The sequence below is a fragment of the Protobothrops mucrosquamatus genome, unplaced genomic scaffold (assembly GCF_001527695.2).
Source record: "Protobothrops mucrosquamatus isolate PMUCROS unplaced genomic scaffold, P.Mucros_1.0 scaffold_128, whole genome shotgun sequence".
NCBI lineage: Eukaryota > Metazoa > Chordata > Lepidosauria > Squamata > Viperidae > Protobothrops > Protobothrops mucrosquamatus.
Genome location: NW_015386204.1, coordinates 337,466 through 354,128, shown reverse-complemented (window position 1 = coordinate 354,128; position 16,663 = coordinate 337,466). Strand labels below are relative to the sequence as shown.

General features: G+C 37.8%; 1 protein-coding gene across 1 annotated transcript in view; it reads left to right on the top strand.

The window, feature by feature from the left end:
• The window catches only part of ADAM12 (ADAM metallopeptidase domain 12), a gene marked incomplete at its 5' end in the record, with an annotated part of 119,288 nt that overhangs the window by 84,824 nt on the left and 17,801 nt on the right, over positions 1 to 16,663 (top strand). The window contains 3 exon segments of the mRNA XM_015817484.1: positions 4,165 to 4,273; positions 4,357 to 4,555; positions 15,126 to 15,203. Coding sequence (XP_015672970.1) covers positions 4,165 to 4,273; positions 4,357 to 4,555; positions 15,126 to 15,203 — 386 coding nt within the window.

Sequence of the window (16,663 nt, the reverse complement as noted above, 5' to 3'; positions counted from 1 at the left end):
ATCCAAAGTGATTTGTCATTGTAGTCTGTTTAATTATCCAACCATAATTTAGAGTGGTGTGTGAACCACTGTGAACATTGTTATTCTATACCAACTTAGAAATGGGTGGTAGGAGATTTCAGTTAAAAAGTGTGACAAATCTTAACAATTGGAGTGTCAAATTCTGATGGCTGATAGGAAGTAAGATAAGCATTCATTCTGTTTCAGCAAGTTTAAAATCTGCTAGAAATCTTTCACAAATCATTTTCACTTTGCCTCTTTAAGTAGCAAAATAGAGAGAGACAAGCCTTTCTGCTTCAGTTTATCTGGTAGAATTATGATAAATGGGTTTCCTCAAGAAACACATCACAGTTGGTTTCCTCAAGTATCTTTCTGAAGGTTTCTTAGTTTGTGCTTTTCTTTTAAACTACTATTTCAGCTTTCCCTAACTTGACACTCTCCAATATGTTAATCAGAAATGGCATTCTGGCTACTGAGAATTATAGTTCATTCACATCTGGATGTTGCCAAGCTGGGAAAGGCTATACAAGGATCATCAATTCTTTTTTACTTTTATATGAATCAAGTTGAATGATAATAACACTGTGGTATTATAAGAGACTTGGCATATGGGTTGCAGGGACACAATGCTAGTAACAAATTATTGTGTTACTGAAACCTAAAAGCAATTTGAAAGAGACGGTGGGAAAACTTGTTTACAAGCCAAGTTCTCTCTTCTGTAAAAAAAAACAACACAACAACTATTATTTGTTTGTATTTATTATTTTGATTTATATCCCATCCCATCCCAAAAATCTCTTACATCGGTAAGACTTTTTCCCATGAAAGCTTATAAACTTAGTTTAGGCAGTTTTAGAAGGCCCATACAAAAAAGAATGACATTATAAATGTTACTAGATACCAAATGAGTGATTGATCAAATTTATATAGCCACCTATATAAGTGTGTGTGTGTGTGTGTGTGTGTAGATGATAATTGAGCCCAAAATTATCGTCTAACAAATTTGTTAAGTGCCAGAATTTTTAAGTGAATCACTGCAGTTGTTAAGTTAATAACATGGTTCTTAAATGAATCTGGCTTCCCCATTGACTTTGTTTGTCAGAAGGTCACAAAAAGTAATCACATGACCTGGGACACTGCAACCGTCATAAATTTGAGTCAGTTGCCAAGCATCTGAATTTTGATCATGTGACCATGGGGATGCTGCAGTGGTCGTAAGTTTGAAAAATGGTTGTAAGTCACTTTTTTCAGTGCCTAAATGAACTGTTTGTGTGTATGTGTCTATGTTTACGTGTACACAAAAACAGGTTTTTTTCACCAGTGCACTATTTTTGTATATTCTTACTTGCTAAATGCCTATTAGTTGGAGGCCTGGGCAAGCACTGGTGACTCCTGGCTAGCCACGGAACTAGGGAACAGATATGAGATGAGATAGAGCTATATCAATAGAGATTGTCCAGGAGAAAGATGAATCTTTACTCCAAATGCCAGGAATCTTCCTTTTTTCCTTTACCAGAACCAGCTCTCGTTGGAAAGGTTTAAATAGGATGAGCTAAAAAGAGAAGGAGAATACAGACATATTTTCTATAAAAGTAACACCATAAAATATGCTAATACCAAGTGATTGAAGAATGGGAATAAGGCCTTTCAGCTATTATAAACTTGTATTGAGATTGACAATGAAAGAATTAAGCAACACAGGAATATAATTTATTGATTTATTTTATTTGACCTCAATACCACTTTGCTTCAATTGGCACTCAGTGGCTCATAGCATAAAACAAAACAAACATATTTTTTAAACAAAAATGCATCTAATAGTAGCAAAATACAGATCTTATAAATAACAACAAACATATACACTCAGCAATGGGCTCCTAGCACTCTAGCTCAAAGCATGAGAGAAGAATCAGGTCTTCAAATCCCTCTGGAATAGCTTCCAGATGGGAGCCACCTAGATTTCAGGAGGCATCTTATACCAGCAGTCTGGCATCATGACAGAGAATGTAAATATATGTTTCTGGGGTCCCAATAGATGGCAATTCTTGAGGCTTGAATAATAATTCTCTAGGGATCTGAATATTCTAAAAGTCACTTGACCTTCTCGAATGCTTCCAAAATTCTGATTTGGGTACATTATTTTGAAGAAAATTCCAGCAAGAAACATGGGGCAGTATTCTGAAAACCCAGTGTTGGAAATATATATAAAGTCCGAGTTCCGTCCTCTCAGGAATCTCAGAAAATGGAATATTAAAAATTAGACCTTTATTTTATAACTAATTCTTCATCCCAATTGTGGAAAGTTTTGGACTGGAGAACAAGGGGAAGTTGAGAGATATAGACTAGGCTAAGTCAAACAGCAACCCAGAAAAAGGCAGCGGAGAACTATTTTCACATTAATTGCTCAAAAAGCAACATGCCTGTGACCAAATAGGCACCAGGAGTGGAGTTGACCTCAAAGCAGTTGTTAGCTTCTATATCTGGGGTAAATTGCTAGATCTTTTTACAATTGATCAACTAAAATTTCCAACTTTAACTAAAACAAAAGCTTGCTTCTTTTCTTTCTCCTCATTGAGAGTTAAATCCTGTCAATTTCTTGTCTCAGTAATAAATTTATACTTGTATATGGAAGCCATTTGCTGCATAACCACTAGAAAGACAAGATATTAATGTTCACATAAATAAATCATCTACATCTGTACAAGATAAGATACTTTCCCACCACTGTTATTCTTTCTATTCTATAAAGATACCATATATTTGTAGGTTTCAGCTGTTGGAGATAAACCACAAGATGATCCTTTCATGCTCTGTGACATCAAAAAACATTTAGATATATGTTTTTGGAACAGAATACTGAAGTAGACAGTTTTAATGGGCTTCTTTTAACCATTGCAGAGAATGTGAGACAGAGAGAGAAAAAGAAAGATTGCAGTTATATGACTCAGTGTTCCAGTAGGTACAGTTTTCAAGCCTGAATGAAAAGAATTGGCCAGAAATATATCCACACATTTTATTCCTCCTCAGCATGCCTCATCAGAAAAAGTACAGCTGCTGCATAATCTACTCAAATGCATTTATTTTTCATTCAGCAATCAAGAAAGCACTTCAAACAAGCTAAAAAACAATTCAAATTGCTTTATTTTTTCCTGTGGTTTTTATTTAGCTAATCAATATTATTACTATTCTTACTGTTTACATGTTTTGTAAGAGAAAATATTTTAATAGGCTTTAAAATATTGTCATATGAACACATCTGATCATTGGAAATCCAGTCTGCTTACCTTCTGTTTAGTTTTGCTTAGCTTATCTGAACAGAAAAAATATAGAGGAAACAAATAGATTTCCATTTAGTTAGAAATAAACAGGCTGAATAGGAATTATGAAGACCACCAGATTGTCTCAGCATAATAGACGGCTGCTGGTAACCCAAAAAATAACTATACACATCCAATATTTTGGTTATATTGTGACAAACAGAATTTTCTATGTGCTAATTTTATGCTTTTGCCACACTTTTTCCCTGATTCTAGAAATAGTGCAAATACATTATCAATTTATGTCAGAACCAGGCATAAGGTGATGTCACTAACCTTATTGTGATCACTTAATACAGCTCAGATGGTATCATATTAAGGAATAACATGGTTTGATGGTTTGGGTATAATGTGTTGTATGATCCCAGCAAATCGTCATCCATTTAATAAACCATGTTTAATCAAACCATGGCTTGATGGTTGAGTATGAAATTTAAATTCCATCACCGTCTATTCTAAAAGCTGGAACAAAATATTTCTTGCTGCAGCCATTTGGATAGACAGACACACACACACCCTTAAGAATATGAATATAATTATAATTCCAAAATGTAAGTAGTTATATTAAATAGTAAGTTCTATCTGGGTGAATGGCTATTCCAATTACAGTGTATTCTTTAGTTTTATTTTACCTCCAAGGAACTGCCATGAACACTGCTAATAATCTCATGATTTCACAGAGGTGGGTAAAGATGCCTGTTTGCCTTTTGGAATGATGGGGGGGGGGGAGTTTTAAAGGTATAATCCAAGAATTTCCCTCTTCTACTTTCTTTATTCACTCTTTCCTACCAAGATTCTACTTTCTTACATTTTTCATAAGGATTACATATTTTTGCCTCTGCTTTAGGTGCTAAACCTGCTCCTGAGATATGCTTTCAGAGAGTCAATTCTGCAGGAGATCCATATGGGAACTGTGGCAAGGATTCTAAAAGTACTTTTGCCAAATGTGAACCCAGGTACATAACTGTGCGTCTGTCCAAAATAAAAATAAGTAAAGCAGTGCGAATAGAGATGCTGATGATTATTCCTCTCTTTTCAGAGATTCAAAGTGTGGAAAAATTCAGTGTCAAGGGGGAGCAAGTCGACCTGTAATTGGTACCAATGCTGTCTCAATAGAAACAAACATCCCTCTACAAGGAGGAGGCAAAATTCTGTGCCGAGGAACACATGTTTACTTGGGGGATGACATGCCTGATCCTGGTCTTGTCTTGGCTGGAACAAAATGTGAAGATGAAAAAGTAAGGCTTAGAAATCCTGTCCCTCCGTTCCTTTGGTATCTAAGGCCTTTCAAATGTATATGTATTGCATCTAGTCCTTTTTTTCAATCTTACTTTCTGTACTTTGAACTAATAGCCTGGCAAACCTAACATAAAGGATTATGCAAATAGCTCTTCTGGTGTCAACGATACTTAAGGGTCTGTTGATGATACATGGAATCAGTTTACTCTTTAGCCAGAAGGAGTAGCGGTAAATTGGTACATAAAATTTTTGAAACAAGAGTATATAGTACCAAAAAAATAATAAATTATATATTAGGAAAAGAGAGGAGAATGAGCAAATGTTTGGTCCATACAATGAGTTACTCTTGCAATGTTTATATTTTATATCATTTATGTGAACTTTCTTGTTGTTTGAGTTAATATCAAAGTAGTGGTAATATGATTTCCAATACTTCCTATGTCCAGCAGAATCAGCTAAAGTTGATGACAGAGCTTAATTCAAGCATGGACACATTGGCACTTACATGAATAATTTGTGTGGAATAGTAAATGTTGAGCTCATAAAGTTATAATATATCTATCACCATGCACTTGGATAAACTATCCTTCCCTACCAATTTATTTCATAAAACATGTTTGGATGAATTCTAAAGTAAATGTCTCCCAAATTCATCCCTTTAGGATTTCTATATAATAACAGGGCAGACAATCAGTGAGACAAGCAATTCAAACACCATCTTTGTTCCCTCTTCGCAGAATCACAACATTAAAAACCCAGCAACAAATTAACATTTTTTTTGTGATGAGATTTTTCATTTAATACACTTGCTGGCCACAAAAATAGTTGCCTATTCCTGAACTTTAAGAATCTCATCTTCCTTGTCTTATATATTTTTAAATAGTCAGCAATACTGGTATTAATTATCTTAAAATCAAATAGGACTGAGATTTTTTTTGTTGATGTTCTTCCCTCTGTTGATATTTTTCTGAACATGAGCTGAAGTAGTTTGAATGTATGGAATTGAAAATCCCCAGGCTTGTTATCCTAAACAAGTTAAATATTAATATCAAATCTGTGTTGTCAAGAGCAGTTCAAATTTTGACTCTCATATTAGTCATTGTCCTATCTCAGATAACATGTTAGGATAATCTGGACTCTTCTAATATTTTTTGCACACTGCTTGGAAGATTGAAGTCAACATTATTTCTGTAGATCAGGTGAAAATATGGCTTTTTATTCTTAATTCAGGAATCATGTCTGACTATAACTTTATCCATTAAATACCTCTCTGTTAGTATGCTTATAATTATGTATATACGTGGAGAAGACCATAAAATGGCTTTGACATAGCATTTCTTGTTAAGAACTGCCTCTACAGTAAAGCCAATTTTAAAATTTTTAACTTTTAACTTTTGCTTTTTTTCATTCTATTCCATTGAACTTTATTTTTATTTTTATTTATTTTCATTCTTGTTCTGTTGGGAAACTGTATATTTACTATTTTTCTGGAGATCTGTATTTTTACCATTTTTGCCATGGGGGAAAAAAAAGAAGAGGCAACATTCACATTCTGTTTCTCAAACTTCACCCAAGCCTATAAAACTGTTCCAAGTTGACAGTTATCTAAAAAGCAAACATCTACTTACCCTAAATAACCAGGCAGCTCCACTCTTCCCACTAGTGTCTATAATCGATATGACCTCTTGGGATGGAATTTACAAGTGGGGATTGAGAGCTCCTGACTTTTATATTTTTCTGCTTCAGTGCTTGAGGAAGCTTCCCCCTCACAAATCAAAGCCATTTGTCCACCAACTGCAAGGCTTATACAACAAGGTGATACAACAGCGCGTTGCTAGAGCAGGGCGGGAAGAGAGGGGGCGGTGGTGGCAAATCATGAAAGCAGCGTCCACACGTTCAGGGTGCAAACGCCTTGGACGGTTTGGCTCCCCCACCCCTTTATTTACTGATCTGCCACAAGCTCGTGCAAACAAGCCCCGAGGAGTTCTGAACGAGCGTTGTTTAAAAAAAAAAAGCTTTAAGCAACGAGGTAGAAAGGGGAACTCGCTCACGGCTCTTTTTTTCCCTTTCTCGGCGACTGGGAAGGCAGCAGCCAGAGACGCCACTGCACAAAGGGAGGCGGAGAAAGGGGTGAGGGGGAAAACCTCACTCAACTTTTGCCCTTATCAGACCCGGTTCCCTTCTGGTCGACACCCACCCACCCGCCCCTTCACCTCCCGCTACAGATCGACGCTACCCCTCGGGAGTATTTTGCCAGGGTTTTTTGTTTTTTTTTTTACCTTGGCCCTGCACTTCTCCCAGACGGAAGCCAGGCAAGAGGACCTGAAAGACGCCGAGCAGGAGGTTCATAGCCGTGGCGACGTGGCAGTAGCTGCTCTGCGATGGGTAGCGCAGCCCCGCCATGCTGCTGAGGCGGCTACTTTCCTGTCTGCCCGAGCTGGCTGGCAGAGCTAGCCTTGAGCAGAAATTCACACTAGTGTCTCGGTTCCTAAGACCATCGGAAATATGTGTTTTCCGATGGTCTTAGGCGACCCCTGTGAAAGCGTCGTTCGACCCCCAAAAGGGTCGCGACCCACAGATTGAGAACCGCTGAAATAGAGGAAAATGGAGGTTCAGAAGTGCAACCATTATCTCCTTCAGGTAGCTTGTACACTGTGAAAGGCGATTGATTTGCAGAACATTGAATGGCTTCTATCCAGGAGAGACTCTAAACAAATCCTTCTACCCTTTAAACATCTTACTATGACCAGCATGTGGTTCAAAATGAAACCAATTTTAAGCAACTTTGAAATCTTCTCACTCCATGTGTTTCACACAGAGGGGGTTAGCTCATTAATAACTCATCTTGGCAATAAGAGTGCTTTTACTTTAACATTTAATTTCAGCAACATAATAATAGGTAACTTCAAGGACTTTCTATCACCACTGTCCTTGAGAAGAGATAGGCTGAGCAAACAATATGTACTTTCCACAGAAGTCAATGTTCTGCAGAACCCTTAGAGACAAACTTCATTAACTCAGTATCTTGCCAGATACCGAACAAGTGGGCATTACGAAAAAGGCTAGATGACTGAAGAAATTATTACAATAACACATAAAATTGCTAAGACTTTAATACATAAAATTGCTAAGACTTTAATAGACATGGTCACCCCAAGAAAATAGTACCTATCTTGAGAAACCATCTGCTGATTACTTCCTATTTTAACATGGCATATAAATACAGAAAAGAACAGCAAAAAGTTCTCAGGAATAGTTTCTACCATATAGTGCCTGTTTCCTGTTAAAATACTATACCACATGGAAAATGTAAGAAATGGAAACAAAATGGAGCCCAATAGACAAGAGGAAACAGGATGCAACACTAATCTTTGTGAGTTACTAGCAGAGGTGATTGTAGGGTAGGACTAAGTGACAAGGAAGAAACCCTTAGCTCAACACTTCTAAAATTAAAAACAAGCCCCAAAACATCAGTTAGTATTTTCCCAATCACCCTCTCCCAGCAATATTAAGCATAAGAATTTTATCCCGTTACTGATTTGGAATAATGCTGGCTGGAAGAACAGTAGCAAATGGGACCTGATGGAGTTCCCCTTTAAATTTGACTTTACAGCATCCCAAGAGTGCCTGCTATGCAGATTGTATCAAATAGGATATAACTATTTCAAATACACTAAATTTGTTCCAAGCTGGGCAGAAATTCTCCTTGTAATAAAGCTGGTAAAGTCTCCATTGGCATGGACAGATAATGAACTAATGATCCGATTTAATTCGATTTTCTATGTTCCTGTTTTAAATATAAAATCTTTTTCCTGAAAGATCATATGAAATGATTGAATTAATTTAAAAGGGAGTATTTCAAAATGTATACAAGTCAACTTTGAAACTAGTAGCATGTTTCTTCTATGGAATGTAACACTAGGAACAGTGCATAAATATAAGAAAAAATAGACTGGTGTATTGTAAGATACATATTTTGGATGCAAAAAACAGTTGCATTATACAGTGTAGCTTTGCTTTCTCCTGAAAAATTTCCTGCAGATGCCCATAAAAATGATCATCCAGCTGGGATCCATCAAGCTCTGTCATTAAAGGGTTTTAGAAAAGTCCTGAAAATTCATCTGTTTTTCTTGGCCTTTTTGTGATTGTGTTCAGTTGCATTGTTCTTGATTTTCATCTTTAGTTGTGCAATATTTTAATACTGTCTAACTATAAATTGTTATTGCTTGATTTATTGCTTTTATTAAATTTTGTTCCTTTATTATTTATTAGATTGTGTTGTATAAGCTTCACAAGGAGGGCTTTAGTCCTTAGGTAACCTAGAAATGCCTTTAAAGCATCAAATAAATAATGCGTAACACACAGCCCACACAATGTCCTCTGATTTAGAAGAATTGAATTTTTTTAGACAGATCTTCCAAATAGGCTTGAGTCCTTCTGACTTTTGTTTCAGATTTTAATTATGAGCTCTTAGTTTTACTTTCTTGATTGGGGGTGGGATTCTTTATGAAAATGGACCAGTATCGTAGCATTGTGTCAAAGCTATGGTCTTTTCTGAGAGGAGAACATAGAACACCTTGACTTAATGGTTGGAACTATGCTATTTAGTAGTTTTTGGATGACATTTTCATCTTCTTCATTAATTATGTGCTTTAGCATATTCCAACCTGGGAAAGTTGCCAGAGCATAAAGCAGTTCCTGTAAAGCAAAGAAATAGCTTTTCACATCTAGAAGAATATATAAAACATCTTGCTCAGTATATCTATGCATAGCTTTTCCAGAGTAGTCAAGCAAGAAAAGAAAATAATGAAAAGCTATGAGAACAATGCCTCTGAGAATTTGAGAGAGGTAGGGTTTAAGCAATGTCCTCTGAGATTGGCAGAGTACAGATCAAAATTAGTTTCTGGCTTATCTAAGTCTCTGAGCTTATGCTTACTTTTGAGGTCTATATGCTTCATGTGTTATACATAAACCTGCGGCAATATCTTAATATTTGTAATCAAATATTTGTTTTTGTTTTTGTATATCTGAGCAAGATGGAAATGGAGAAAACTCCTTGTGTGATCTGTAGGGGATGTACCATATTTGCTTTCCTCCCTGTAGACTAGAAGAAATACTGCAAGTTCAGGCAGATTATCTTCATGGAAGAGAAGATGGAGGCTGGAAACAAAATGGTCCCCTTTCCAGCTTATCAGGAAAGATAAGGAATTCTTGCAAGAGACACAGAAATGTTAGCAGGGGGTTAAGAATACAGTCAAACCACCCATGTATCTCTGGGTGAAGAATAACCACCATAGACCCCCCCCCCAAGGTGGTGCAGTGATTAGAATGCAGTATTGCAGGCTAATTCTGCTGACTGCCGGGGTTTAATCCTCACCGGCTCAAGGTTGACTCAGCCTTCCATCCTTCCAAGGTCGGTAAAATGAAGACCCAGATTGTTCGGGTCAATATGCTGACTCTATAAACCGCTTAGAGAGGGCTATAAAGCACCATGAAGCAGTATATAAGTCTAAGTGCTATTGCTATTGCTATAAAACACCAGAGGACTCAAGGAAGATCTTGCATGGTGTACAAAGGAAAAAATGTTAGCCTCTGCCCTGAAGATGAGGATGTCATGTGTGGAAGTGAGATTCCCTACTCAGAGAGACTGAAGCAATGATCCGTAAGCCTGATAATATTCTAAGAAGAGTCTCCTTGATGGCTGGATGAACGGGAAGGTTCCCAAGACTCCTTAGCTCACTGATAATTATTCCTTTTTATTGGTACTCATGGAAATAAATGACACAGCAGACACATCTTTGAACATACCAAATCGGGTTATAAAATACCGAACAAAAGAGCTATGGGCCAGGCATCCATTTCTTCTATTAAAGAGCGTGGCTTGCATATAAAAAAATAAAGAAATGAAAACTGGCTACATAGATGGCGCTAATAGAAATAGTTTGGATTCTCTAACAATTGAAGTAGTATTGTTGAATTCTCATCTCCTCCCTGATAGTATTTAGTCAATAATGCTCTGAATCAAGCTCATCTCTTCCCAGAAGTCCTTTATTTTAAAAATGAGGGATTTCTGGCAAGAGATGAGCTTGATTCAGAGCATTATTGAGTAAATACTATCATGAAAGGGGATGAGAACTTAACAATACTACTTCCCCAGGGACTGAGACAGGGAGGGGTAACAGGATGTGGAAGCACTCAGTAAAGAACATATAATTAAAGAAAGAGACAAGTCAAGTTTGATGAACTGAGGCTTTCATGGCCTTTATCCATATATCAAGAATATGAGGGAGAAGCAAGGAAAACTAGAGGTTTTAAGACTATATATTTATCTAGAAAAATGCAATCTGATCTACTTTTTGGTAGAGGTTCCAATTTAGTTGCACACAGGAGTAGCCATAAAATACCTTTATCAGTATCCTACAAGGAGAGCAGGGAAAGGAAAAGGGCACGTGCAGTATCTCATATTAATCCTTAAAAGAAAATGTCTAGCTTCAGCTGAATATTGATCTTTAAAATCCTCTATATCCAAGTATGTATTTGAAACCAAAATATTTGGGTTTTTTATTCATCCACCCAGCATGATAAATGGCCCTTCATGATGTTCACATTTTCAATGTACATTTGAAATGCCTTTATACATTCTAGATAATTTATCTGGCATCCTGTATCAGTAATACATCCTTTTATAAAAATTATCTTTGAGATCATAGCACAATGTAAACTTTTTTTCTTTTTCTTTCAACCTTTTTCTTTTTTCTTCTTTATATTAGTTTGTGTTTTCAATGAATTGGGTCTGCTCTGAAAATAGCTCCTATATCCAGGATGGCACCATGCAAGGATGCTGAGGGGCAGAGTGGCTTGCTCTCCTTCCCCAACAATGAGCTCCAGAGTTATTTAAAACAATTGAATTAAACCATACAACTGCCTGCTTTTAATAAATCTTTTTTCTTATTTTAATAGCAGCCACTTTACTGTAGTGTGGTCAATAAGGACTAGATAAAGAACTGGTTCATGTCATCCAGCCATTGGCCTGTCACTCTCCTCTAGCTCAGCCTTGTTTATAGGGCTGTTTTGTGATATTAAAATTAGGAGAGGCTCCAGTATAGACCCCCTGAGAGTTTTTTTCTGCTGAGTTATAAATGCAATAAGTAAATAAAAACAAACAATTTGGTATGCCATGGGATACTGAATGGTTTGTTTGTTTGTTGTGAGGCTTCAGTGCTATATTATATTGGTTGTGAAGCCGGTTCCCTTTCATTTCTTTCCTAATTTCCCCTTTCCTTAGAGGGAAAATCTACCCTGATTAAGCATCAGTATTCTGTTCTGCTTCATTTTGTCCCCTGCCTGCTCATAAAAATTGTGCCTGACTTTTAGCCCTGCTGAAATAAGTCCCCAAATTAAAGGAGAGCGGATATTATGGTAGATCTGATTGTTGACCTGGCATCTAATATCCATTCCTGGACCGTATAATCTTTTCTCTACTCTGATGATATATCAGGCACTCTGTAAGTGGGTCATTTTAGTTTGCATTGTGAGTCTGCTTTTATGGGGATGTCAATCTTTCTTTGTCCCTGTGATTCAGCTCCAGTGAAATAGTGAAGTTAACTCTCTATGATGATTGCATGAACAATGAACCTTCGATTACATGCCACTCCCTGTTATTCATTTCCCTATAAATAAAAGATAAATGTATCTTCTTCAGGCAAATGCTAATTTAACCCTGCAATAAAATGACAATTCTGTTTAAAGTTTGAGCCCATACTAATCTAATTTACAAAGGAAAGCAGTTTAATTTGGGGGCGGGAATGTGGGATAGACTTAATATATAGTTGGATGGAAATTAACCTCTGGCAGCATTTGAAATATTTTAGCTGTTATGGGCTTTTCTTCAGAAATAACTCTCTTGAAAAAATAGAAAAAGCTGCCATTGCCCATTTTGAATTTTTAAATCTTTGGGAGTTTCTTTCAACTGTTGCTTTCCACTCCACTGCTGATCTTATCACAAATCGCTTTTGACATTACCTTTTTAAAAAAAAAATATGCCTCTTAATATAGATGTTATTGTTGAAGAGAAAGGCTTTGACAAATATATTTGGCATGATATTACATAATTGTGTGTTCTAGGATAAGATGGTGTTTGCATCAGTAAGAAGCTGCTGACTTCTAAAATTTAAATTCAAACAATTAACTTCTCTTCACATAGATAAAGAGCAGATTTTTCACTTCTATCATGCAGATGGTAATTCGTGAGATGAACCTTTGCTCTCTATCTTATTTCTATTCTCTTTTTTCTCTCTTACACAACCCCAGCCACATTCAACCTATCCCCCCAAATTGGACCATGCAAGTTTGGACAGTGCCATAGATCAGAATAGAGCTGGAAGGGATCTTGGAGGTGGTAATAATAATAATAATAATAATAATAATAATAATAATAATAATAATAATAATAATAATAATAATAATAATAATAATAATGATGATGTTGGAAGGGATCTTGGAGGTCATCTAGTCCAACCCCCTGCTCAGGCAGGAAATCCTATACCATTTCAGACAAATGGTTGTCCAGTGTTTTCTTAAAAATTTCCAGTGTTGGAGCATTCACAACTTTGGGAGGCAGGTTAATTGCTCTCTCAGGAAATTTCTCCTTAATTTTAGGTTGCTTCTCTCTTTGGTTAGTTTCCATCCATTGCTTCTTGTCCTGCCTTCAGGTGCATTGTAGAATAGCTTGACTCCCTCTTCTATGTGGCAGCCCCTGAGATACTGGAACACTGCTATCATGTCCCCCCCTCATTAAACTAGACATATCCAATTCCAGCACCCGTTCCTTATATGTTTTAGCCTCCAGTCCCCTAATCATCTTTGTTGCTCTTCTCTGTACTCTTTCTAGAGTTTCAACATCTTTTTTACATTGTGGTGACAAAACTGGATGAGTATTCCAAGTGTGGCCTTACCAAGGCATTGTAATGTGGTATTAACACTTCACATGATCTTGATTCTATCCCTCTGTTAATGCAGCCTAGCACTGTATTGGCTTTTTTGGCAGCTGCAGCACACTGCTGGCTCATATCTAAGTGATTGTCCACTAGGACTCCAAGATCCCTCTCACAGTCTTCTAGTCCAACCCCCTGTTCAAGCAGGAGAGCCTATACCTTTTCAGATAGGTGACTGTCCAGTCTCTTCTTAAAAACCTCCAGTGATGGAGCACCTACAACTTCTGAAGGCAAGCTGTTCCACTGGTTAATTTTTCCCACTGTTAGGAAGTTTCTCCTTAATTCCAAGTTGCTTCTCTCCTTGATTAGTTTCCATCCATTGTTGGATATAATAGTAACGTTGTCTGTTTCTTGGAGGAGAAAGGGTACACTAACTCCTCCATCATGTAGAGTGGGGTAGTCAACCATGGCTCTTTTATGACTCGTGGACTTCAACTCCCAGAATTCCTGAGCCAGCTAAGCTGGCTCAGGAATTCTGGGAGTTGAAGTCCACGAGTCATAAAAGAGCCAAGGTTGAGTACCCCTGATGTAGAGGAATGCTACCTTAGGTTTCCCAAACAGTGACATTCATTGAGTCAGTTTTGCCTAGTGGTTAAAGCACCAGGCTAGAAACCAAGAGACTGTGAGTTCTAGCTGGGTGACTTTCTCTCAGCCTAGAAAGGGGGCAATGGCAAACCACTTTTGAAAAATCTTGCCAAGAAAATTGCAGACACTAGTCTATGCAGTTGCCAAAAACTATGCAGAAGTCAAAAACTGACTTGAATACACACACACACACACACACACATACAGTACACAGCACTGATGTTCACATATAGGATTTCAAAGTTTCCATTATCTTCAGAGAAGGAAGTGATGAAAATTAACAGTATCTTTCTAATATTTGCTGAACTTGGAAATAGACACAATGTAATTCTAGATAAATAAATTATCTCTGATAGGTTTCACACTTTAAAAAAAAGCAGCTTGGTGGCCCACCCACACCATCCCAAAATATGCACATCTAATTTCCAATAAGCTTTAGTTAAGAATTCCTCATGGATCTATGTGGCCATTGGGACACCCAAAATGCTGGACTGAGGGTCCCTTGATCTGATATAACAGGACTCTTTTTACATCCTTATATTCTTAACTTCGAATTACACCATACTCAATGTGGCACAGTTGTCCTAAAGACATAACATATAGCAATCAGGAAAGAAACAGATTTTTGAAAGAAAAAATATTAGATTGAAGTATGCACAATATTCTGTAAATAAGGCAGTCAACATACTTCCTACATATTCTATACCTGCAGCTTTGTTCCATATTCCAAGTTATTTCATTCAGAATTCTTTAGGTCTTAGCATCTTGCTATGTTATTTAATTGTGCAATATTGGTTGATGAATTTAAGGAGATGGCATCAACATTTCTTCATGCCTCTCTAAATCAAAATCTACTCTTTAAGTTTAAAATCATAACCAGAAGAGATTGGCTATTCTCTCTTGAATTAGAAATACAATACAGGGGAAAAAAATCCAGTTGTTTGGTCTTTATACCATAAATTATTTTTTTCCATCCTCTTATGTCTTACAGATCTGTCTTAATCGCCGCTGTCAAAACACCAGTGTATTTGGTGTTCATGAATGTGCAACAAAATGTCATGGACGTGGGGTAAGTATTACAGATTCAATTTTTATAGTCAGTCAATCTCCAGCTGAGCAATAAATCATTCATTGGTTATAGCCCTTAAAAACGGTGATTTTTTGTACTATATCTCTCAGTTTTTTTCTGCTTCCAGAATGATCAATTTTCAATGCCCTTTCAATGCCCAAGAAAGGAAATGTGGCTTTTATTTGACAAAGCAATATTGCTGGTCATGGTGACCTTATCTTTGCAAAAATTAGCATTCAGCAGTTTAAAAACTAGAATGAGTTCACTTATGCTCTTGTTAATGTTTCAGGCATAATAGACTGGAGTGAAGGATTCTTTCAAATATATCCAGCTGTTTGGAGCAGAGGCGGATAGGCATGTTCAGCCAAGGAGATGTAACAGAACTGAAATATTTTTAAAATGTTTTACAAAAAAAAATGAAGTTAAAACATTTAGTGAGTCAGCCAGTCCTTCAAGTCTTCAAGGAAGTGTTCAGGGGAAAAATCAACTATGCAATTGTAGCGGGGACTGCCTGAGAGTGCTCGCAGGAGCTTGACTGGGAAGGAAAAGATTGGGACAGCTGCAGTTGGCTTTGGGTGTGGCTGGCGTGAGTGGAAGGAGGAAGGATAGAAAAGGAAAGGAAAGGAGAAGGCCGGGGTGGTTGTTGGAGTTGAGAAGAGAAGGTCTGGAAGCTTGCCCCTTAAGGTCTGTAAAACTCGCTCCTCTGACCAAACATCACCAGGGACCTTAATTACTACACTTGTACTCACTTCACTATTCTGCTCCTCACACCACCTGGTGGCCGCAGTAGAGTCCATATTGCTCTCCTGACTCATATCCCTAAACAAGGCTAACACTTCCTTACTAAGGGGAGGGGCCAGGCAGGAGATCCAGGACGAGCCCCCACGTGTAGCGCTACCTCTTTAGAGGCCGCCAATGCCCAGGCCCTCCCAGCCACAACCCCCCTTTGTCCAGCCTTGCGGTAATGTTCTTTAGAGATCGGTGAGATGTCTTACAACCGGAACTCATGCAGCATTGATGGGTGGCAGGCTCTTCTTGTTGAAGCAGGACTCTCAGGCACGAACTTAACCGGTCACAATGGTTGATGCCCCGAAGATGTATATAACAGCTCAGGGCTGCTTTAGCAGCAGGAGTAACAAGCCCCTGAGCAATCGTTCAGAGTCCGACAAAATGGGGGGGGGGGTAAACCCCGGCTCCAGATGGTAATAATAACAATGACGGCCAGTATGTTATGGCAATGGCTCATCCCCCAGGGCAACTCCCCCCCACAATGTCCCAGCACCTATGCCAGCAGCGATGGCCACAGTCCAGATGCCTCCAAAGTCCACAACAGCAGTTGGCAGCAACAGTAGGCAGCACCAGTCTCTCTCCTCCTGGTGCTTCTTCTCTGGAATTCCTCCTCAGGTCTCAGGATTCAAAACCACCCCCCTCCCTTTACTCTTTATTATTAAAACCGAGGC